This window comes from Ziziphus jujuba, chromosome 12 (genome assembly GCF_031755915.1).
Source record: "Ziziphus jujuba cultivar Dongzao chromosome 12, ASM3175591v1".
Lineage (NCBI taxonomy): Eukaryota > Viridiplantae > Streptophyta > Magnoliopsida > Rosales > Rhamnaceae > Ziziphus > Ziziphus jujuba.
In genome coordinates this window covers 23,270,377-23,293,133 of record NC_083390.1, presented here as the reverse complement: position 1 = coordinate 23,293,133, position 22,757 = coordinate 23,270,377, and the positions used below count along the sequence as shown (strand labels likewise).

The following is a 22,757-nucleotide window of genomic DNA, read 5'->3' as shown; positions in this document are numbered from 1 at the left end:
TCCAGTCGGCACTCAGCTTATTTCACATTTTCACGAAGGAATGTATTTTGAGAAATATATGAACCTTTTTTTTCCTTTTTTCCTTTTTATGATAATGTCGTTGCTTTCGAACACAATCTTACAACAAAATTGTACATATTCATTTTTCTTTTATTAAATTATTAAGTTCTTTAGAGATGCCTGAAACATCAACTGTATAATTATAGTGATTTCTAAAGTTACTTACAAAAGCGTATATGTAAAGTTGCTTTGTCAAAAAAATAAAGTATATGTAAAATTTGTGAATAAGAGTATTAGTTAATTTATTTCTCAATTTTGATAAATTACTTTATAAATTTTATAATTGAGTTATAGCTTTTTTTATCTTGCAATAATAATTGGTTTTATAGTTTATAATACTCAATTTTAACGTTATAATAAATATGGGTGCCACAAATTATTATAATTTACACGAGTAGCACAAAGAAATCACAAACTTATTCAATTTCAAAAAAAAAAAAAGTATTTTGTTTTGCTTGTTTCTATAGCAAATCCATGGAATTCCCATCTCTACAGAAATTTAAAACATTGAAAAAAAAAAAAAATGTCGACTGAATATTTAAAGAAAAACTAAAGAGGAAAAGCGGAAAGTATGGAGAGAAAATGGAGATGATAGAGAAAAAGTGTTCTTCTCTATGAAATAAATAGTACAACTTTTAACTCTTGGAATTATAAATTTACTAGCTTCTTTTTCTTCCATGAAGCTGAGCTAAATGTGGAGTTTATACAATATTAATTAATTCCATATTAATAGAATACGATATTTAAATAACAAGAAAATTAAAGAAACTTATCCATCTAAAAATGAATAGGTAACTAAGAGGATTCTCACATAATGATAAGGCAATTATGGTTTTGTTAACATCAGTAAAATTGAGAAAAGGAAGCAAGCAAGTAGATTAGTCTCATATGCAATTTCACTTTTCACTCACATTCAGAAAGCAATATGAACAACTCGTCGTCAGTTATTGCTCCCATCTCCATAGCTCTTTCTAATGAACTTAGACTCCCTCCATCTTTAATCGATGGACCAGCACCTCTGCACAAATAACATGCCAGCAAATGCATTATAAGACATCAATACAAAGGAACAAGCCATTTCAACAACGCGTTTTTGTAAACGTTCTGTCTATCAATCTAGGAGCAGCACGCATAATTTCTCTGAACATGGACAAGTTATTCGAGCACTCTTCCCTCTCAAACTAATCAATAATCAGGTTCTTTATATCGAATTTTGGGAAATCTACACATTATTAGTTTTCCTTATAGAGAACCAAAAGTTCTAAACAAGGAGAACTTCCCACCTTCTACCCTCTGAAAAAATGTAAATACCGATTTTGCTCCCCCATGGTTTTGGATAAAAAGATGAATAATATATAATATGGTCAAATTTCATATAGGGCTGAATGGAGCATGGATACATTACCTTCTGAGTAGAAACTTTGCCAATGGGGTGTTCCTAACGGAGATGCAGTGATGCAAAGGAGTCCTTCCATGGAAATCACGTAAATTTATGTCTGCACCAAATTGCAGCAACAATTCAACCATCACAAAATCTCCACCGTGGCATGCCAAATGCAGAAGTGAACAACCCTGAAGACAACTTCCAGGGTCATTGGAGTCCTTGATTCTCCTACAGGATGATGGATCTTGCCGTTTATTTTCATTAGCGTTGCAACCAGAGTCTTTTGCTTTGTCATGGTGAAATAAATCAACATGGAACACTTCATCAAAGGTGGTGTTTATGATATTTAAATCTGAGACCACAATTAGACGATAGGCTTCTCTTAAATTATTGGTCTTAACTGCTTGCCATATCTTCGAAGCAAGAGAATCTGTTCCAGTTACAGATTCATCTTTAGCAACCAGCAATTTCTCCACATACTAGAACAACAAAACATAATGTGCCAAATCAGCCATTACAGTGTTTTCACAGCAGAAAAATGATGGTAAAGAGATGGAGAAGGACATGTTAAATAGAACAACCTCTTAGGATGTAAAAGAGAAATGAATCAAACCAATTACCTTTGAGTGGATATATTTTTCCCTATGATTAATAGAATCGTTTGGGCAAGGCTTTGTAATTGAAGTGATTGCGGCATTTTTGTCGTCCACTCTGCATGAGATATTTATTTTCAGCTGAAAGCTGTAAATTTATAAATTAATTACCTAAATAATGCCACTAAAACACTATTCAGTATATACTCTGCCGTGTCAAAAAGGTTAAGGACCTCACAAACAAGATGATTATTCCAGCTGTAGCACGCTGAAATTTTACAATTTGCCTTTTTTCTTCCTTTCTTTTTACATGGATAAAAAGCAATATTTTACTTATAAAATCATACAGTATATAAATAGAGGATGAGACTCACAGATCATAAACAAAACAAAGAACGACAATAAAACAAAACCTAACAAACACTTTTAAACAAAACATCCTCCCAACAAAAATTATCCTTGAAAGACATGCCATATTTCTAATTACAGGACATATTTATACATTACATTTCTATTCATTATCCAAAAAACCAGGAACTCCCTAAAAAAATCAAACATCTTCAATTACATCTTGCCAGATTTTAAAATCAGCAATCAAATTTCCATGCTAGAACTACTAAATAAACTAGGTAACATTTCCCACAACTTATATTGCATGTACATGTACTTACCGACTATTTTCAAGCAGAAGCAATCCCTCCCATAAAGAGTTACAATAAGCATTACCCAAGTTGCGAAATAAGTCCAAGATAGTAGGTTCCCAAACCTTCACATCCAGCTTTAAAGATCTCACCTGCAGTTGGTTTGAAAATTCATTCCTTTTACCCTCGGGTTACAAACAATTGATATAATATCAGTAATGCTTAACTCTCCTTAGCTCCTTAACAATGCAGATACAATGACCATAGTGATGATTATGAAAACTATGTAAAAAGCAACAGAATATTTCTCATTAAACCAATGAATAAGAGTACCATAGTATTAGCCTACTTAGGGCTACAAGAAAGGAAACTATGCAGATACGCTATTTACAGAATTAAATCTTAAGAAGCAGATGGAGAAAATATATTATACCATACATTACAGAAAATAATTGAAAGACAGTACAGCTAGTGTTTATATTACATAACCTGCCATCTTACTTTTGCAGGTTACAGATTCAACTTTCTAAAAGAATGGCAATGAAATCATTTCATTTTCTACTCTAAAACAATTAATAAATTATACATGATAAAGTTAAATATACATATAAACAGTATAGGAAAACAAAAATAAATAAATAAAATAAAGCATCAATTTTAGGGTAAATTACATCAACCTCCCCTATAGTTTGCAAGTTTTGCAAATCTACCTAGAATTAGCAACCTCCCATTAAATTTTATTTTTGTTGAATTAACTTCCCTTCTGGACTTTTTCATACATTCAATCTTCATGTAAAGTTGAGGACCAAAAAGAAAAGAAACATGTAAAGTTTCACATAATTATGCAAGAAGTAAATTAAGATCACAAATCTAAAAAGACATGGGAGATACCCTTACAGACAAAAAATAAAAGCAAACTCAAATTCAATTTCATCGCGCACCTTGGAAACATGAACACCAAGATTCCGGTGAACACCAGAGCACTCAATACACAACAATATACCAAGATTAAGAGATGCCCAATCAGGATCTGGAGCACTGCACTCCGCACAAAAATCATTTCCAGGTACTTCTTTGAGAATAGTAGAAACACTATCTATATCTAGTGGCTGAACATCACAAGAAGCACCGCCAGCAGATTTATTATTCTCCTGATTTACAGTTGCAGGAAAAGGCTGCAAAAGATACAGCTAACCTTTTTTAATAGAAACTTTACTTGTTGGATGCATATTTTCATAATGCATTGTGAAAAAAAGGCATAGCTTTTACAGAGGTAAACCTGTCCATAAAACTGAGAGTTGAAGAGAGATACAATAGCTCCAGTTAATTTGTTCATCCAATCCTTCCTATCTGCCTCATTTTCAGCCTGACTAACCCAGGAGAGAAAAAAGTCAGCATTCATAATTTTGTCCAAAAAGCTTCAGCTAATCTACCTCAGTTGTTTAAGATAGAGAAATAAATTCTAAAATACATAATGTACTCCACATAAAAATAACATCAAAAAAAAAAAAAAAAAAAAAAAAAAAGAAGAAGAAGAAGATGAAGAAAAAGAAAAGAAACAGAGACAGAGATAATTCTATGATCTACATATAACATATTCTACATTAATTATTTGTATCTTGAAGCTTGCTTTTTGTGATGTTCTTGTATCCTTCATAACCTGATAACTTTCTAACTTTAAAACGAATGGTGTCAATTTTGCATCCAGAACTTTCTTATTCGTTGGCACTTACAGTGACCAAATTAATGCTTTTGCTAAAAACAAGCCGGTAAATATTTTTCAATGTTCAGTGCTGCTAGGTTACAATCTTGCTTTCATGAATTGAATTTGTCATGACCTTTTACCGTACGATTAACCATGAGTATGCATTGTGGTTTACTTAAGATGAGTTAGGTCATGCAGACAGCTAAGTTCAAAAATGCAAAAGCAAAACAGAACGTCTAATGGCCAATTTAATTACCTGCAAAGTATAAGTCTTCAAAGGAGACATTATTCTAAAGCAAAGCCGTAGATCTGTATCCTCTGCGTCCATCTTTATAGTTGACATGCGCAAATCAATAGTACGGCAGCCCAGAATGTCTTCATTAAATGAAGATGCCCTATTGTGCTTTCGGAATCTACTAAACACACCACTGTTATGTTCACCTGAGCGAGTGTATTGCTGCGACTGAGAGCCCTATATTCATGACAGGGTGAAGCCAAAAGAAAAGGTCATCAATCTATGATAGCAAGAGAACAACAATACATCCAGAATGCTTTACTTTTCAAATAAATAAATAACTAAAATTAATTCAGCCAAGATTTGACACATGTAATAGAAATTGTAGATAAACATACAAATCCATAACAATATAAATATATAATTTAAATTTTGAAAGTATACAAGGCCACCAAGGTTTATCTTCTAATAGGTTTTGTTAAATATGCCTGGTTGGATTTTTTTTGTTACCTAGAAACTCTACTTCACTAAAAGATCATTTTGTACTCCTTGTATCGCACTGCTATAATCTTCTGATCACTTTCTAATGAATTTCATCCTAAACCACCAAAAGAGTAGCAATTTATAATCTCATGTTCATCTGAACAATACAGCATAATAAACAGCCAAGAGAAAGGAGTTTTTCATGGAAGAAACTCTTTAGGCTAGCCTAAACAATAATTCAATAGAATTGTGACAAGAAACAAGGCAAAAATTTAGAAATGCAAATCAGCAACAACTTTGAATATAAAAGTATAACATACCATAGGTTTTGTGCCCTTAATTCTATAATAATACAAAGCTCCTTCACTGTTGAGTACAAAAAACCTCCTCTTCCAATCTCCCCTCAAATTTGACGATCGCTTCAACAGATATCCTTGCTTGATTGTTTGGACCTAACATCAATTTAAAAAACAATTAAAATATACTATGAGCATCTTTTCTTTCCAGTATAACTAATTGTCAGAGTGTCAATAAAGAAACTTGCAGTTCGATAATTTAAATAATTAGACTGTTAGAAGTCAATACATACAAAGACAAAGTTATTTTTGCTCAAAATCAAAAACTTCTTAAAAAAATAAAATAAAACCTTACCTCCCCGGTTGTCGTGGACTGCATGATTGCTTCTACGTTTTTGTAAGAACTCAAACCAAAAGCACAAACCCCATCAACTGAAGGAGGCTCTAAATTACTGGAAGCTTGCAGACTATCAAGCTCGGCTTGCGTCCTGAATTCCTGAATCCTTTTGGCAAGTTTATCTTGTTCAACTTTGGCCTGTTCTTTAGCTTGTTGTGCATATGTTAACACCTGATTTCAAGGAACATAATTAAGTATTAGTTGACCATTCAAGAGAATAGTGATCCTAGACCTATCGACAAATCAATAAATGTTGGTTGGTATTCATTTTTAAAAATTCCAATCATTAAAAATAAATAAATAAGGATGCCATCTCAACATATATAGAGTTGTAGTACATCTATAAGCAATGAACATATAAAGAACAACCATTAATTGTTAATTGACTAGGATATTAGCACTTATACATTAAGAAGCTGTGTGTGTAATAGCCAAGAAAGTGGAAAGAGAGAAAGGGGAAGAGTGATAAAAGAAAATTGAAAGGATTGAAAAATCCCTCACAAAAATCAATTCCTCCAATAATGAATGGATTAAAGGAAAGAAAAGTCTAATAAAATCATTTTGCTTACGTTTGTGTTTTTATCCCCATTTATTCAATTAAAAATAAAATGATCTGAAGCATTTTGATGGTAAAATAATAACTTTAACAGAACCACCATGTCACTCCAAAATAAGCTCATATGCAAACAAGTAGGAAGCATATTAAATAAACACCAAGTAAGATACTTCTAAATGGTATACAATATTGAGCAATCAACAACATCAAATTAGATGGCGGATCGGAGCACCTTACACTAAATTTTACCCTGCATTGAATTTAATGCATTATAAACCATCTAAGTGGTGGGTAATATCAATTTTTTGTCTCATGTACAAGGTACAATGTCTCCTTACATTTAAGGTTCCATCCGTTTAACTCATTTGTAAAAATTGTACAATATTGACAAAAGGCAAAGTAAAACTGTACCTGATGAATATATGGTTCCATTTCACTCAACAATTCAAATCCCTAAAGCATAAAGAGGTTCTGTTTAGTGTACCAAATGTCAAAATATTAATCTGTAAATACATATAAATCAAGTCAATATACCAGCTTAAAATATCTTAGATGAGCATCCATAATTGCACTAAAAGATTCCAAAAACTCATACTTCTTCTTTGCTTCAATATTCATCAGTGCGTTTACCTGCGGTCCTTAAATCACACAGAAAGATTTATCACAAGCAGATAGAATAGGGGAAAACTGGATAATAAGATGAGATTCATAAACATAGAAGACATACTAGATTGAAGCGGCTTTTCTCAAAAGCTGATTTTGAATTTTGTAGATCCTGTCATAATAAGGGACAGTGAGCTCTCTATTTGAACACTGAATAAAGCCAATGCTGGCCAAGCATTACTTTTACTCAGCCACCACAAGCCAAGATGCCAATTTTTATTAAAAAGATGCAAGATACTATGGCCTTACCTAGTAATGACCTTATTGTGAATGGTGTGGATTGAAAGTAATAACAGAATTTTTGAAGTAACAGGAGACGTTGTGGTTTGCTTTGAAAGAGACATACTTAAATTTCTTGGTGTTCTCTGTAAAAATTGTTTTCTCCAGAAGCTTAACTATATTCTAGTAATTGGATTCTTAGTATTGGAAAAAGAGTTGTCAACTGTTTTTTAGGTTTCTTTTATCAAGTATGTATTTATTGTCCTGCTCATGATTAATGCATCAAATTGGAAACCTAGTCCACATTTATTTCATTGTGATGTATTTTCTAAATAAAGTTCGTATTGTGCTACTTATCAAATATAGATACAAAAGAATAAATATACAATCAAACTAAATAAACAGTGATTAAAAGATAATAGAAAATCAATAGACTAAGAAATCTCTAGATTGTCAATAGTTACATAATAAGCCATGAAACTATTGAAGTTAATTACATGAAGAATAGAAATATTACCTCCTCTAGCTCAGCAACAACATCTCCCTTTGTATTCTTCTTTAATGATACGAACTTTTCTCGTGACTGACATTAAGTATAAATAAGCTACCATAAGCAATTAAATTTGAAGCCAGAAAGTACATGAGATGTTAAGTAACACCATTTTAGAAATTGAAAAATAATCAATGCCTGTAATAGGAAAAAAAAAAAAAAAAAATCCTAAAGTTGAAGAGTGCATCATCAACTTATACACACTAAAAACCATACTTTCAAACCTTCGGTTGGGCCCATCTATAAGAAGCTCTCCCTTTCTTAGGGGACTAGGCTTGTAAAAGAAATATGTATAAAAAGAAATAAATTTATAGCCCTACATCACTACTCCCTCTCCAACATTATTTACACAATTAGGAATTGTCATGAGACTCTGAATACCTGGTCATAAGCGTGTATTGCTTTGTCAAAGCGTTTTCGGGACTCCTACAAAATTAATAGATAAGCACGTGAGTAAAGAAAAACAAATAATATTTTTGAGAATTTCATTTAATACCTAGCATGTCCTTATTAGAAAGCAGACCTAAGAAAAGTTAGAGTAAAACCTTTCAACATTGAGCTTCAGGAATATGAAATGTATCATGTACAATTTAAAAAATAACAAGCTAAGTATATAGACTGCTAGGATATAGACTAAGCATTTCATATTTGATAATAACAAACCTAATCATCAAAAATAAATAAAATTACAAACCCAAGACAACAGAGATTAATTCAAACCACGAGTTGCAATACAAAATAACAAATAGCATAAACATTCTATAAAAACGGTAAGAGTGGAAAAACAAAGAATTTCAAGACCACCAAAAATAAACAAAACAAAACCACTGCAGCTGCTCTAAGCATTCAATTATTGGAATATCAATTAGAGGCACTAACCCAAGCTGTTAAATTCCTATGTTGATGTTGTAGTATACACAGTGCACATATTCAAAGCTCAATACTAAAGCCTAATATTTTGTCAAGCACTTTTTACTTTTTCTTCTCTTTTGGTTTTCGTTCCTTTTTTAAGAGACATGGCTCTTATAGAAAATAAGAGAAATACAAGCTCAGGGACACCAGAAATCCTCCAAAAGGAAGAAACACAACAAACTTAAAAAATACCCATTACTTAAATTTCTGAAAACCCCATATTCCTCATATTCATAAAAACAACAAAGAAATAAAGATATTTGAATTTTTTTCTCTAGAAGAAGCCGTGATGACAACCAGAATTGAATTTTATCCCACATAAATTCCTCATCTTATGAATTATGATTAATGATTTTGCTCCAAAAATTACGGATTCCACACAGAAAGTGTTCATAAATGCACATTCGGACAAGTATGTGTGTCTGAAAATGGGTTTCTAAGGAAAGCAAAAAGGCAAACAAAAAGGTTAGAATGAGATTAGACACATCGGGTAATGAGTTATTGTCTAGATTCATTGCTTATCTTCTGATAAATGTACCTTGAAATTAATGTATATCTTGGATTCATGCACTAATTTCTTTATAAACAGTGTAAACGAAAAGAAGGAATAGGAAAAGATTCCAGAAAAAAGAAAATGAACTATTTTCCTGATTTTCTATGATTCAAACCTAAAATAGGTGCAATGTCAAGGTTCCTAGGCGTGATTCCTAGAACTCTACTAGGGTGATGCTAGTAATCTATCCTTAATCTTTTCAATTCCTTTCCATCCCACATCACATTGAAATGGTTTTTTATGCCTTCTGTAAACTTAGATGAGGAAACACATCATTAAATTGCCCAACATGCTTCTCCCATCTAGCATGTTTATACTAAAGTAAATATTTTTATCTAAAAACAAATTAAGTATTACATTGCATCAATGCCTGTAGTAATTTTGAAAGTGGTTAGCATAGCAGCAAGAATGGAATAAAAAGCACCTTTGCATCTTGCAAATCAACTGTTATGAAGTGCGTCAGCCTATCAATTAAGACATGCTCTACCTGTAACAGAAAATTTTATCAACTCAATAGAAATTAAATATCCCAAAACAAAGCACGAAAAAGAATAAGAGATCCATGCCTAAATATCACACATAATAAACTATACGTTACTTGTCTTTTATTTTTCAGAATACTGGATATTGTTAAAATAAAAGAAAACAAATCATTTCAAGAGGATGATGAGATCTCATCCTCTAAAGAAAGAAACATATAAACTTATAACATATTACAAAAATCAGGCAACAAATATGACGTTCGGTGCTATCACTAAAAATGACCAAGGCACATGAAGGAGACTGCAGGAAACTCCATAAAAAGCTATCATTTTTCGTAAGGGGAATGAAGACAGGCAACAAGGCCATTTTTGTTAACACGGAAGAAAGCATCACATAGTCATGAAATGGAAGGATTACTTTAGTCATGAAATGGAAGGATTACTTTTCTCACTTCATCGGATAAACCTAGTTCATCATGTTCACTGGCACAAGCAGACTAGTTCCCTTTAGCTTTTAGTGTTGCCATAGGCAGTTTTGCTTATTCTAGGGTCATTAACTCAAGAACAGACAACATGTTCAGTTCCTCTCATTATTTTACTACAAACATTCTTATCCTAGACATAAAAAATCAAATTAGTTGGTCGTATAATGGCTGTTCCTTATCCCTTTTAACATATTGGGAAAATGTTGTCTTATCTTACAATGTATTGCCTTTATCAATAAAGTCTTTTATGAAAATAAAATGAGGTCTAATCAGGATTTCAAGTAATTCAAGTGATTCAGTTGTAGTTCTGCTTTGAAATCCATATAATATTTCATAGGTAATAATGTTCTGTTTCATATTGAAAGGAGCAAATGAATTTCTTTTCTTTTGATAATAAAGGAGCTAAGGCACGTCAAATGTACATCAAATCAACGAACAAGTCCAGACCCACTAAATGATATGCTTGGAAGTGAAAAAAACACAACTTTGCCTGTATTATCAATTAAGAAGGCTCTACACAAAACGACTTGAACTGACTAGTTAACATAATTAAGAAGATAATTAAGAAGATCATATCTATTACTTGGCAAGTTGAAGACTCACTTGGGAACGGAGAAGCTCTTTATAGGTAGAAAGCTCACGAAACGCAGTAATATATTTGGACATTACAGGACCTGGAATAAGAAAATCAGAAATGGAAATATTACTCCAAAACTTTACCAGGTTGGTCATTTTCAGCTATACAACCAACAAAAATTGTAACATTTTACTTCTTTTGTTAACTATTAGTATTATCACTGTCTAAGCCTATTTCAAAATTAGCAACTTAATCTGTACACAACTAGGAATCAAGATACTTCATCCAACTGTAAATACACAAAGGATACCCCTAGCAAATTGCGAAATTTACATTCTTTAAGTATAAAAGTCTATTACCAAGAATAAGCATATCAGATTCCATCCAACCCAACAAGACAAGAAAAATATTAATCTTTCATTTACTAGCACAAACCTGGAGAAATATGTAACAATTATCCACCTCTTTTCCTTAACAAATATATCAATATCTATATAAGACAAACCTATCTAATCAAAATAACTTCGTAGAATTCAACAGAATTAAAATCTTCTTGATTAAATATTGTTAAGTTACCATCAATCCCAAAATCTTAAGTTGTTAAGAAATGAACTTAATCATGTACCAGGCCTACACAACAGATTACAGGTAAACACTCATTCACCAGCAGGTCCAGCCAGCAGAGAACAAAAAGAAAGCATTTCACATGCAGAACAATACATTAGCAAATATCAGGATCAGCAGAATTCGAACAGAATACATGGAAGACAATTAGGTCCTAATACCTGATTAAGTTACAAATCAACCCCAAAAACTTTAGCTGTTAGGAAGAGACCCAACGATGGAAACTAAGCCAGCATAACATATATTACACTTAGGAAATCTTACTACATTTAGTATTTTATTAGCCCCTTATTGGTTATCAATTTAGGTTTTTCATATTAAATACAAAGATCAAAGCTTCAGCTCAAGCTTTAATTGCAATGAAAGCCTTTTATGATATCACTCCATTTATGGTATCACTCCATAAGAAGTATCACTTTAGTTTTTCTTGTTTTGGTAGAAGTATCATTTTAGGGTGTTAAAGTTACAATTAATACTAAATGCCTCAATTGTTGAGAGGTGAACTCAATTATTTATTTTTAGCCAATGCACAACATATGCTTAATACCATCCCTCAAACATTCCAACAACAGAACAAAAATTGAACCATATACATGCAGCATAAACAAACAAATATAGGATTATCAAGATATGAACACAAAACCATAAATTAGGCAATAATGCGATATTAGTTACCAAAGCCAAAAGTTCAATCTATTAGGAACTCATGCCAACAATGGATATAAAACCAACACAAAAACCTTAAGATTTTGAATTAATAAAGAAAAGGAAGTAATGAAGACTTCAAAATATGGAACCAAGACAACCTCCTATGGATACACTAACAGGATCATCTTGCCCACCACCAAATGCTTCCAAAGAGTCAGCAAAAAAAATGTCCCCATTACATGCTTCTCCAAGGGCAGCCCTGTGAATAGACAAGACAACAATTAAAAAATACAAAATAAAAAATGAAAAAATCTCTGCCATGGCTTTAAGCTGCCTTTAAGAAGCAAACATATATAACAATGTAACTGAATTAAAAACCTATAGTAGCCACTAGCGTTCTATCCTCCTACAAATAAAGGAAGTAAATGGCTTGAGGATCACATCTAGTAGGTAGGTTTTCAATTTATGGGCAGCCACATCTAGGAGATTTGCTAACTGTTTTGGAAAAGATCTAAGGAGCCACTTTTAAGAGCGTTTCAGAAATCAACATAGGTTGGAAAATTGCATATCTAGTGAAATTGAAATATCTTACATGGCATGGTAGGCAATCACCCACAATTGAGCAATGCAAAAAGAAGAGTTGTCTAATATTCCAGTCTCCACCAGAGTTAACCTCGTGGACAGTATTGCTCATGCAAGAGGATCAGCATTTATGTGCAGTTTCCATGTATGAATATTCTCTATTTCAAGATTGTTGGTACATAAAACTTGTCTAGTACTTCTGAAGATTCACAGAACCACCAACAGGTGTGATGCAGGACATAAAAAGATGTATGTTAGAGGATCCATTTGAAAGCTAATTGAAGCTTAAATTTACCGTATGCAGGAACTAAGAACAGGCAACAATAATAGTTTGGCTTGGGGTATTGTCTGAGATGGAATGGCTAGAGAAAAAGGAAGATCACGGCTTATGTGAAAAGTACAGTAATCTTAGTTTCTGTATTTCTCCATCTAAATAAAATAATAACTTAGTCTATAGATATTTTACTAGATGAAAAATCCTCTCAAAAGTTCAACTTCAAGGATGAAAGTCTATGTTCTATTTGAAGATTAAATGCCAAACGCTCATACATATACAAAGGTTACCTCTTGTTTACTTACATGGATTCAAATCCTGAAGAGTACCATATAAGGTAATATAGCATGGATATAAAGGCAATATAAATGCACAAAACTAAGAAGCTACCAAAATTTAAAAGGAAACTAATTGAGGACACCAAAGAGACAAAGCTAATACAGCCAAATAAAATTAAAAATAAAATAAAGGCAACAAATAGGAAACCATTATTTTTCATGCTTTAATTAAGCAGTTACTTTTCTGTCACAACATGATTTATTTGCAGATACGTGGGGTCTCAGAAAATTAGGCTTATCCAAGCACCCTAAGTTTGTTTTAACTTTATATATGAACAATTCATCCTTAGATACATAGAAACTCATAATTGTTGTTTTTATAAGCATTTATTTCCATACCTAAGTCCCAGATGAATGAAAATGTAACATGTATATGCAGCTATCAGAAAATAAATGTTACAAATCAAAAAACATAAGGAAGCTTATCTCAGAAAGATAATAAGATGGCTACCATAGGAAAAACTAGGAAAACAATTTACATTAATAAGAGAATTTAGCTTCCATTATGATGCATGCATGTATATGTACCTATCAAAAAATAAATGTTACAAATCAAACAACATAAGGAAGCTCGTCTCAGTAAGATAATAAGAAGGCTCCCAAAGGAAAATCCATGAAAACCATTTATATTAATAAGAGAATTCAGCTTCCATTATGATGCACGTTTATTTTATTCATAGTTACAACATAACCTTATTCCAAACAGCTCAATAAGATAAATACTTTACAAGAGACTGGGAAAAAAAAAAAAAAAAGAAAGAAACCCATAATATTCTTTATCTGCCCATGGAAAACCTGATAATAGATGAAGTATTGCAAGAAACTCACATAAACTTCTTACACCCTTTGTGTAGTTTTTGGCATCGATCCTTCAACTCATCAGCTGTCTGCTCTAAAGAACATATCTGTTAAAGAAAGGCAACTTGGTTAACATATATTAATAAGTTCCAAATCAAAATTTAAATTCTTGCCGCACTAAATCCCCTCCCCTTTGTTTACACAATTTAAAAAAATAAAAATAAAAATAAAATCAATAAATAAATAAATAACTAGATTCCAATTATTTTATAAATCCTAAATTGCTGGCTGTCTAGAATTTTCAACAAGCTATTCAGGTCTCAAACCATTGCAATTCAAATCTAGAATTCAAATATAAACATCAATGTAGTAAACAAATAGCAATAATAAAAATCACCTAACAATCTTCTTTAAAATAAAAAATTCAGATCAACTTTCCAATAACCAAAATTGTTTAGGACGTAATTCAGATGATGCAATGTTTCGATTGGGAAATATGGAAAGACCAACACTGTTGAATCGAAATACGCAATGTGAGCTTCATTAAAACAGTTTTAGTGGAAATTCATCACCAAAGTGCCAGCTGTTTTTTATTAGAAACATCAAAATATTTTACAAGAAAAAGAACTACTATAAAGAAATATGGAGCATGATGGCCGAAGTAAGTTCGTCCGGGAATAGTCAACAACCTGATCAGCGAAATCTCGGAATAAAATAAATAAATAAATAAATAAGCATTGAAACAAAACTACGCCAAACACAGAATCCACGGAATTCTCATTACTGAAAAATACGATAAAATTTAACCAAAACCAAGTAAATAAACACAGACTTGACGTTGTAACAATGAAAATCCACACTGGAACCTAGTTTTCTGCTTACTTCCAGATAAAGCAGATCCAAAAACAAATAAATAAAATTGGAAAAAAAAAAAAAAAAAAAAAAAAGAGAGATGAAAAATTCCAGTCTGAAATGGAAAATTGGATAGCGGAATGGATTTGTATACCTGGCTCTGAAACATAGGGGAATCGTCGAGTTTGAGAAAGGACGCCATTGTTATAGCTCTCAAATCCCAAACTCAATTTTCAATTTCGAGTCTCTGCTTGATCCACCGAAAGCGAAAGCAACTGGCCTAACAAAACTGACCGTTTTGTGATTGTGAAGCCCTCAACTCCCACATGTTTTTATTTTTGGCTTTTCGTCACCAACTCTGTCGTAAAATGTCAAACTGCGCAGTGACCGTTGGATTTCATCTATCTGCTCTCCTATCTATCACCTTATCCTTTCGCCACGTATACGTTCTTAGGAGAAAAAGTCAAATTTAGTGGCCCCGCGCTCACTAATCCCAGTAATAGTAAATAGTAATCGCTTTTTACCGAATTGATTTATTATTATTTTATTATTTTTGCCAACTCCATTTTATTTATTTATTTATTTTTATTTTTTTTTTGTGTGTTATGGAAGGTACAATGACCGAAATGCCCTTGTCCAGAGAATCATATGGTGGAACTTCCCGTTGGCTGAAACTTACATGTTCTTCGCACATGAATCAGATTGAATTTAACGATTTTCTTCTTATTGTTATTTGGCTAATATTGGTTATTATTGACTACCATTTTGGGACCTGCATTAAGCACTATCAGCAGAAAAATTTTCTTAGGATTCAAACAGACTTCTATACATCTAAAACTCAGTATTTGATCCGCCGGGGATTTTCAAGTAAAATTTGATTTGAATGACAAAGGCTCTCTCGGATTTCTTTCAAGAATTAATTGACCGAGAGCAATCACCAGAGGATGCTTTAGATGGCCTACCAAAGTTGCTGTTTTTCCATGGTGAAATGTAGTAAGAAATAGGAAACTAAAGAATACAGCTGAGGATTTTTCCTTGTTTATTTTCTGTAATTTTTTTTCTTAATACTTTGTCCTTTCCACCATTACATTACTTGTATTCATCCATTCATGTTAATTTAAAAGCATGCTACACTACGCTGTGAAAATTTTCTAGTACATGTATACATCAGAGTATTTATGAACGGTACTGGTGATGAAAGTTTGAACCAAGATTAATTCTGGCCTGATCTCTGTTGTAGCTGTTAGTAATCTTGAGGTTGCTGAGGTCGCTATCTTTGGTAGTTATCTTTGGTAGTTTGGACCAAAGAAGTCAGTGTCTTCGTATTTATGGTTCATTGTTCTTCATAAAGATCTGCTATGCTGCCACGTTTTTTATTACTTGAAATCTCATTATTCTTGTGATCCACGTTCATGAATCGAAAGCCCATGACGTACCTATATTCACCGGTCCCAAGGCAACGGGGACAGTAGTCTAGACCACTTCCGCCGCAAGTTCTACACCTGCAAAGTGTTATCAAGTCGCTGACAGTCTAAGGGAGTTCGCACAAATGGGGCCAACATTCTCAGTGTAGTTGGAAAGTTTAAATGTGCATGACAAGTTGGATACCTCACCATTTTGGCCATTCCCCCTTAGGGAGCATTTCCAAATGAATATGGTTTGTCCTTCCTGCGACATTACGAGAAAAGTATTCATGACATGAATACATTAATTGGTGACGTAGATCGTACGATTCTAAGTTCTTAAGTATGTTTAGATTTTCATGTTGATGTAGGATTTTTCTATGTTATGTTAACCTTTCAATTTCTATCATTGAACCTCAATTATCTTTAAGATTTCACTTGACTCGAGCATTACCTTTATTGGACCATATGCTTTGTTTGTAAGCATTGAAATTACACTAACTGCAATTTTTAATTCCTATTGTGTGCACTAAGATAGTTCCCATATATTATTAAAGCAGTTTTAGTTTAAACAGCATACTCTTGGTAACGTGCTAGTTTTACCACACCACTATTTCGTTCAATCTCCACCCAGAACAAACACACCTGCCCTTATTCTTAAACCCCTTTTAAACTAATTAGCCAGTAATGAGTGTATTGACTCTATTTCCGAGCTTAATGCCTGAATTTTGATACACTTGACCAAAAGCTAGCCCCATTTACAAAACAATTAAGAACTCATCCATTCAAAAGTGAACTGTTAGATGCTCTAGGGTCCAACTGTTTTAAATAAACAAAGGGATTGTCCATGCAGACTACTTATCCCATCTGCAGACTTTTTTCCATTCAATTACAGATACTATCTAAAAATAACAGACAAACAAGGATGAATTATTCATTGCTTAGGACCACCTATTTTCAGAAGTCCTAGCTCACAAAGGATTTTTTTTGCCAAGGAATTTGAACCTTAGGTACCACAACCAAATGTGCACTCAGAGGCAAGGTGCAACAAAAATGCCCAAGGCATTAACTGTTAAACTAGAAACTTACGTAGTGTATGCATGCATCAATTACTTCTATGATATTCCTAGTATGTTGTGTTGTGTTTGTGAGACAGAGACAGTGAGACAGACCTTTTCCGCGGCACTGGTGGCAATCAATTCTCCCACTGCCCAAGCAGACTACACAAGGTGGATCAGGCCTCCTTTTAACCCCTTTCCGAACATTTGACTGCGAAAGTAAAGGTGTCCAGGAATTAGTAACAATAAGATTAACAGCTTAGCAAGAATCAGATATTTGTATACTTTTCCATCCCTCCAGCATAACTAAATTTCGAAATCAAGATTGATGATGGGAAATATGGTAAAGGTCCCATAAACCAACAAGAGATAACATTACAATTGCTATTACACTATGCCAGCACAGATATATTCCTTCTACTCAAAATTAATAATCTTTCAAGGTTTTTTTTTTTTTTTTTTTTTTTTTTGGGGCCCAAAAAAGCATGGCTCAATCATATAAGTACATGAGTTCATATATCTACTTTGAAATGCATTCTTGTAAATTTCTTGCCAAAACCAGCACTGTAATGTGTATAGTAAGCAATGTAATGAATGATCCATCCTTTTTTTCAGATTGAAACACTTTCATATGCATTGTACATGATTAAAATTAGATAGAACAACAAGGGAAAGAAATCAGTTAAAAGAAATAACTACAGTCATATTAAAGAAAGCTAAAATCTAATTAAGAAAATGAAACCATACAAAAGTCTAGTAATATCTCAGATTAATATAAACTCCAATAAACATAATATTACCAAAAAATATATATATATATATATATTTACTCCATAATCATGAGTGTTGAGTTCTTTCTTAGCTTACCATTTTTGGACCATTAGCTCTGCTTCTGGTTGGCCTAAGGGTTCCAACTTCACCTGAACTGCTCGTCAGTGGAGAAGAAACCCCTGAAAATCGTTGTCAAATTTCACCATTAATTTGCACACACACACACACACACACACACACACACACACACACAAAAAGAAAATAATAATATAATATTAAAAAAATAAAAAATAAAAATAAAAAAAAAGGCCCAACAGATTTCCAAGGATAACATAGAAATATTGATTAAAAAAACGCACCGTTTGGTGAAACAGAAACACGGAAGCTCCTCAAGCCGTTAGGTAGTTGCAGAATGAAATCCGCCATTTTTATTTTTGTTTTTCCTTGAAAACAAGCTCTTTTTGTGTCGCCGAGAAAATGATATGGGAAAGTGGGAAACTATTATGATAGTATGTTTTATGATGACTTGATTTCATAAGAACCATTTGATAACAATATTCAATTTTGAACGGCCCAGATATGATCTTCACCGACAAGTTTCTGTTCAAGTTGGGCCCCGTCTCCTGCGTTACAAGGACAAATTTAGGGCCCGTTGGCATGTATTAAAATAGCCCATTTTAACAGTTCAGTCCAATGGACTCCAACTACAAACTTTTTCTTTCTGTATACACCCCCTTCTGTTTCCAAGTTCCTTTAGTTTTCTACAAATTTCCTACTTTTTGCAATCTTATTTAATTTTCTTTCTCATTCGATACATATAATTTTTTTGAATAATACTATTTTTTTACTAAAAAGGTAACTGATATGGCGATTAATGTGACTTTTAATTATACTGGTTGAAAAAATAATATAGGTTAGATTAGGTAAGGGAATCTTAGAATGATAAGTAAAATTTAATATGAACCAATTACATTTATTGATTACATAATCATTTTGGGAGAGGATAATGATAGTTTATTAAATGATATCTAGGATATTTCCTTTTAAGAACTTATCTTTTTAGTCTGATTTTGAATTCTTTATTAGATTTCCTACTCTTTGTAAACCTTCTATTATTAAAAATCTTCAAGTTTGGAAATTCAGTTCTACAATTCAATTGTTTCAGCAAGAATTGAAAATTGATTAAGAAAGTTGAAAATTTTCTCAATAAGATAGCCATTTGGATTTGGATTTGGATTTGGATTCTCTGAAAAAATAAATAAATATAGAAATGAAACAGAATAAGAAAAATGTCATGTGGGACTCAAAAACCAAGAAAACGACCTAAACAAAGAGACAAAAATTGGAGAGAGAGAGAGAGAGAGTGTGTGAGACGTAAAAAAGGGACAGGCTCTGATTTTGTTGTCTTCCAAAACGTTGAAAAGTGAAATTATCTTAAGAAGTGTGGAGAATGAAAACCATGTAATTCGTCAATTGGCTCATAATTTCATATAACGCAAACAAAAAAAGACACCGAGCAAAAAGACCTCAGAATGGAGAAATTTACCATCTCCTTCTCAACCAAGAAAAAAAAAACAGTTTCAGAAAACCAAGAACAAAAAACAAACCCAATTTACCGTTACTCCGATATGAAAAAGAAAAAAACCAATCCGAACAACTCAAAACAAACCCACCTTCTGAAACCCACCCAAGAACCATACCCATATATCAAATCCCAACAAACAGACAGACGGACAACAGACCTTGAGAGCTTGAGAGCAGCTTCTTCCATGGCGGATACCAGTACCAGCAGCAACATCAGCGGATCACCAATAACCCACTTAGCTCAGGACCACCTCTTCACCATCCTCCTTCTCCTACCTATTGATTCAATCCTTTCCTTTGCCATGACCTGCAAGAGATTCAGGGTTCTTACTTCTTCTGACACTTTGTGGGAATCATTGTTTAGGAGGGACTGGGGACCCACATCAGTTGATGTTCTCAAGTCTTCTTATTTCCATCATCAGCAGCAGCAGATTCCATGGATGAGGCTATACAAACAAGTCTATCAGCTGGATTATGTTTCTTGCCATAAATTATCTGGCCCAGATGCTAAATTGTTGCTACCTAACCCCAGGGCCTCTCATTCTCTCAATTTTGTCTCTGATTGCTTGGTCTTGTTTGGTGGTGGCAGTGAGGGAGGTTAGTCAATCATACTTCAAAAATGGCCCCTTTTGTTCCGGTTGTCTTTTATCAGTTATACTATTTATTTCTTTCTATAAGATGCCTTACTATAAGTTGTTTTGGTTCTTTGGGTTGTATCTAAAGTTGGTTAAGTCCACTGCTATTTAGTCATTGTGGCATCTTAATTTTTTGTGCTGGGATTACAATTTGAACTTCATATGACTAACAAATCCTAGTTAGAGAGAGAGAGAGAGACAGAGAGAGAGTTCAGCTCATTTATTACTTGGTGAAAACTACCAATTGACTTTCCTCATCCTAAATCTTGAATGAACCTGTATAAAATATGTATTCCATTTTTAACGCATATCCTGACCCACATAACTTTTAGTTGCAAACTGTAAACTGTTACATCAGCAACATAAATTTATAACAAATATACAAGTTCCTTTAAATTGTTCAACATGTCAATAGTAAGTTTGAAGTCTCAGTGACCAATCAACTTTAGTTTGGTCTTGGACGAAACTAAACGATTTACTTCAAAGCAACCTTTTTTCTAAAGACAGAGTTCCAGCTTCATTTTGGGTTCTGGTTTTGCATTTCTGCTTTCATATTGAAATAATAGGTCATCCTATGATACAGGCCAGGTCTTACCTTAACCACCATTTGTCGTAACCAAAAACAGATAAATGAAAAACTTGATCGTTAAAGCAGTAAATGCTTCCAATTACTACTTCCATGTTTGTGATTACCTTTTATGTCCATCTGTTTCACATTTAAGTTTAGCTATTACAAATGGGGGATCCCAGTAAGCATACTACTCCAGTGGTAAAACATTTTTCGTGGACAAGTACTTTTCCTATGAGAGGACAATACAAAATGGAAAACCGAACTCTGTTATCAGTGAGCAAAGGGTTAATCTTTTCTTGATCTTCTTTACCAGATTGCTCTTAGGTATGTTGCAGACATCCAGCACATTAGAAGACAAAGGCTTGGTAAAGGAGAGAAGATAGGATATTCTTTCTTAAAAATAAGCTTCTGGTGATTCATTAATCCTATTGTACATGTTCAATATGTTTTATTGCACTTGAAGATGTTAGTTGTCTGAGGAAATGAAGTGTCTTCTTATAAGTTTCCAGCTAAATGCATGCTTCTTTTTCTTCGTTATGTGCATTTTTAGTATCTTTAACATTCCATTTTGGGTGTCTATTCTATTTAGGACGCCATCTCGATGACACATGGGTGGCGTATCTCGGCAATGGTTTTCAAAGGATGTCGAAGTGGCAGAAGGTTAATTCAGGCATTCCAAGTGGTCGATTTGGGCATTCATGTGTTGTAATTGATGGTTTTCTCATTCTCTTTGGAGGAATAAACGACCTAGGGAACCGTCAAAATGATACATGGGTGGGGCAAGTAGCATGCCATGAAAACCTTGGTATCACATTGTCATGGAGGCTGCTTGAGGTTGGTACAACTCTTCCACCCCCACGTGGGGCTCATGCTGCATGTTGCATCGAAGGCAGGAGGATGGTGGTACATGGAGGAATGGGTTTACATGGTGTCAGAATTGGTGACACATGGGTTTTAGAACTTTCTGAAAATTTTAGTTTCGGAATATGGTACGAGATTGTGGCTCAACCATCGCCTCCACCTCGTTCAGGACACACATTGACCTGTATTGAAGGAACACAATCAGTTCTATTCGGAGGGAGAGGATTGGGTTACGATGTACTTAATGATGTCTGGCTTCTAGACAGTTATGAGGGTCATCTGAAGTGGTTACAAATACTCTATGAATTACCAAGTATTCCTGAAGGAGTTTCCATTCCACGAGTTGGTCATTCAGCAACTCGAACCTTAGGAGGCCGTCTGCTAATTTATGGTGGTGAGGATTCAAATAGGCAGCGTAAAGACGACTTTTGGTTGTTAGACATAAGTGCAGTTCAATCCATAAGAGTGCAGCCAGCTAGGGTGATCTCCAAGAAACTATTTGCTAAAATGTGGAAAAGGGTGAAGGCAATTAATGATAAACCCAAGAGCCGATCTTTCCACCGTGCCTGTACTGATCATTCTGGACGTTATTTGTATATCTTTGGTGGAATGGTGGATGGTGTACTTCAGCCTGCTGAATCATCTGGGTTGATGTTTGACAGTGAACTTTTTCTTGTGGAGCTTGTGCTTTAAGATCATGCAACAAAAGGAACAGCATCAACCATGTTGCTTATTGGTGGTAGCTTCGGACGGAGTAAAATCAATGGTGCTTTTGGAAAATGCCCTTTCTTGTACATAGTAGCTTTGTATTGTCACCCATCAACTGCGAGTTTCCTGCATAATTTGGTAATGAAAATGGTAAAAAGCAACTCCAACTTCATGTATTTTTTTGAAAGTTCTAAATTTGTAAAAAAAATAAATTAATAATAATAATAATAAATAAATAAATAAAATTAAAAAAAAAAAA

At 33.4% G+C, this 22,757-nt stretch overlaps 3 protein-coding genes across 9 annotated transcripts; 1 reads left to right on the top strand and 2 right to left on the bottom strand.

Annotated features, from left to right (window-relative positions):
* Positions 1–675: 675 nt before the first annotated feature.
* LOC107429544 (ADP-ribosylation factor GTPase-activating protein AGD4) lies at positions 676–15,343 on the bottom strand. Of its 5 annotated transcripts, XM_060813403.1 has the most exons (20): positions 15,062–15,077; positions 14,086–14,162; positions 12,656–12,844; positions 12,222–12,322; positions 10,818–10,888; positions 9,672–9,734; positions 8,164–8,208; positions 7,750–7,815; positions 7,078–7,125; positions 6,885–6,980; positions 6,762–6,803; positions 5,753–5,965; positions 5,422–5,553; positions 4,640–4,855; positions 3,958–4,044; positions 3,620–3,868; positions 2,709–2,830; positions 2,065–2,185; positions 1,466–1,923; positions 676–1,078 (listed from the first exon to the last, which is right to left on the bottom strand). In XM_060813403.1, coding segments are annotated over exons 3-20 (2,247 nt in total). In that variant the 5' UTR covers positions 12,658–12,844; positions 14,086–14,162; positions 15,062–15,077; the 3' UTR covers positions 676–963. The 5 variants fall into 5 exon arrangements, with proteins under 5 accessions (XP_060669386.1, XP_060669384.1, XP_015895740.3 ...); XM_060813401.1 differs by lacking the exon at positions 12,656–12,844 and having other exon boundaries at positions 15,062–15,343; XM_016040254.4 differs by lacking the exon at positions 12,656–12,844 and having other exon boundaries at positions 3,620–3,853; positions 15,062–15,327.
* A 573-nt stretch (positions 15,344–15,916) lies between these two features.
* LOC107429534 (uncharacterized) lies at positions 15,917–18,657 on the bottom strand. Of its 3 annotated transcripts, none has more exons than XM_048462462.2 (5): positions 18,499–18,657; positions 18,236–18,318; positions 17,483–17,579; positions 16,521–16,575; positions 15,917–16,409 (listed from the first exon to the last, which is right to left on the bottom strand). In XM_048462462.2, exons 1-5 carry the CDS (start codon positions 18,563–18,565, stop codon positions 16,241–16,243), a joined length of 471 nt encoding a protein of 156 aa, XP_048318419.2. In that variant the 5' UTR covers positions 18,566–18,657; the 3' UTR covers positions 15,917–16,240. The 3 variants fall into 3 exon arrangements, with proteins under 3 accessions (XP_048318419.2, XP_060669387.1, XP_048318420.1); XM_048462463.2 differs by having other exon boundaries at positions 16,271–16,409; positions 16,516–16,575; XM_060813404.1 differs by lacking the exon at positions 16,521–16,575 and having other exon boundaries at positions 16,270–16,409.
* A 932-nt stretch (positions 18,658–19,589) lies between these two features.
* LOC107429527 (F-box/kelch-repeat protein At1g51550) lies at positions 19,590–22,674 on the top strand. Its single transcript, XM_016040231.4, has 2 exons — positions 19,590–20,320; positions 21,519–22,674. The coding sequence occupies exons 1-2, from the start codon at positions 19,672–19,674 to the stop codon at positions 22,481–22,483; spliced, it is 1,614 nt and encodes a 537-aa protein (XP_015895717.2). The 5' UTR covers positions 19,590–19,671; the 3' UTR covers positions 22,484–22,674.
* Positions 22,675–22,757: the final 83 nt, after the last annotated feature.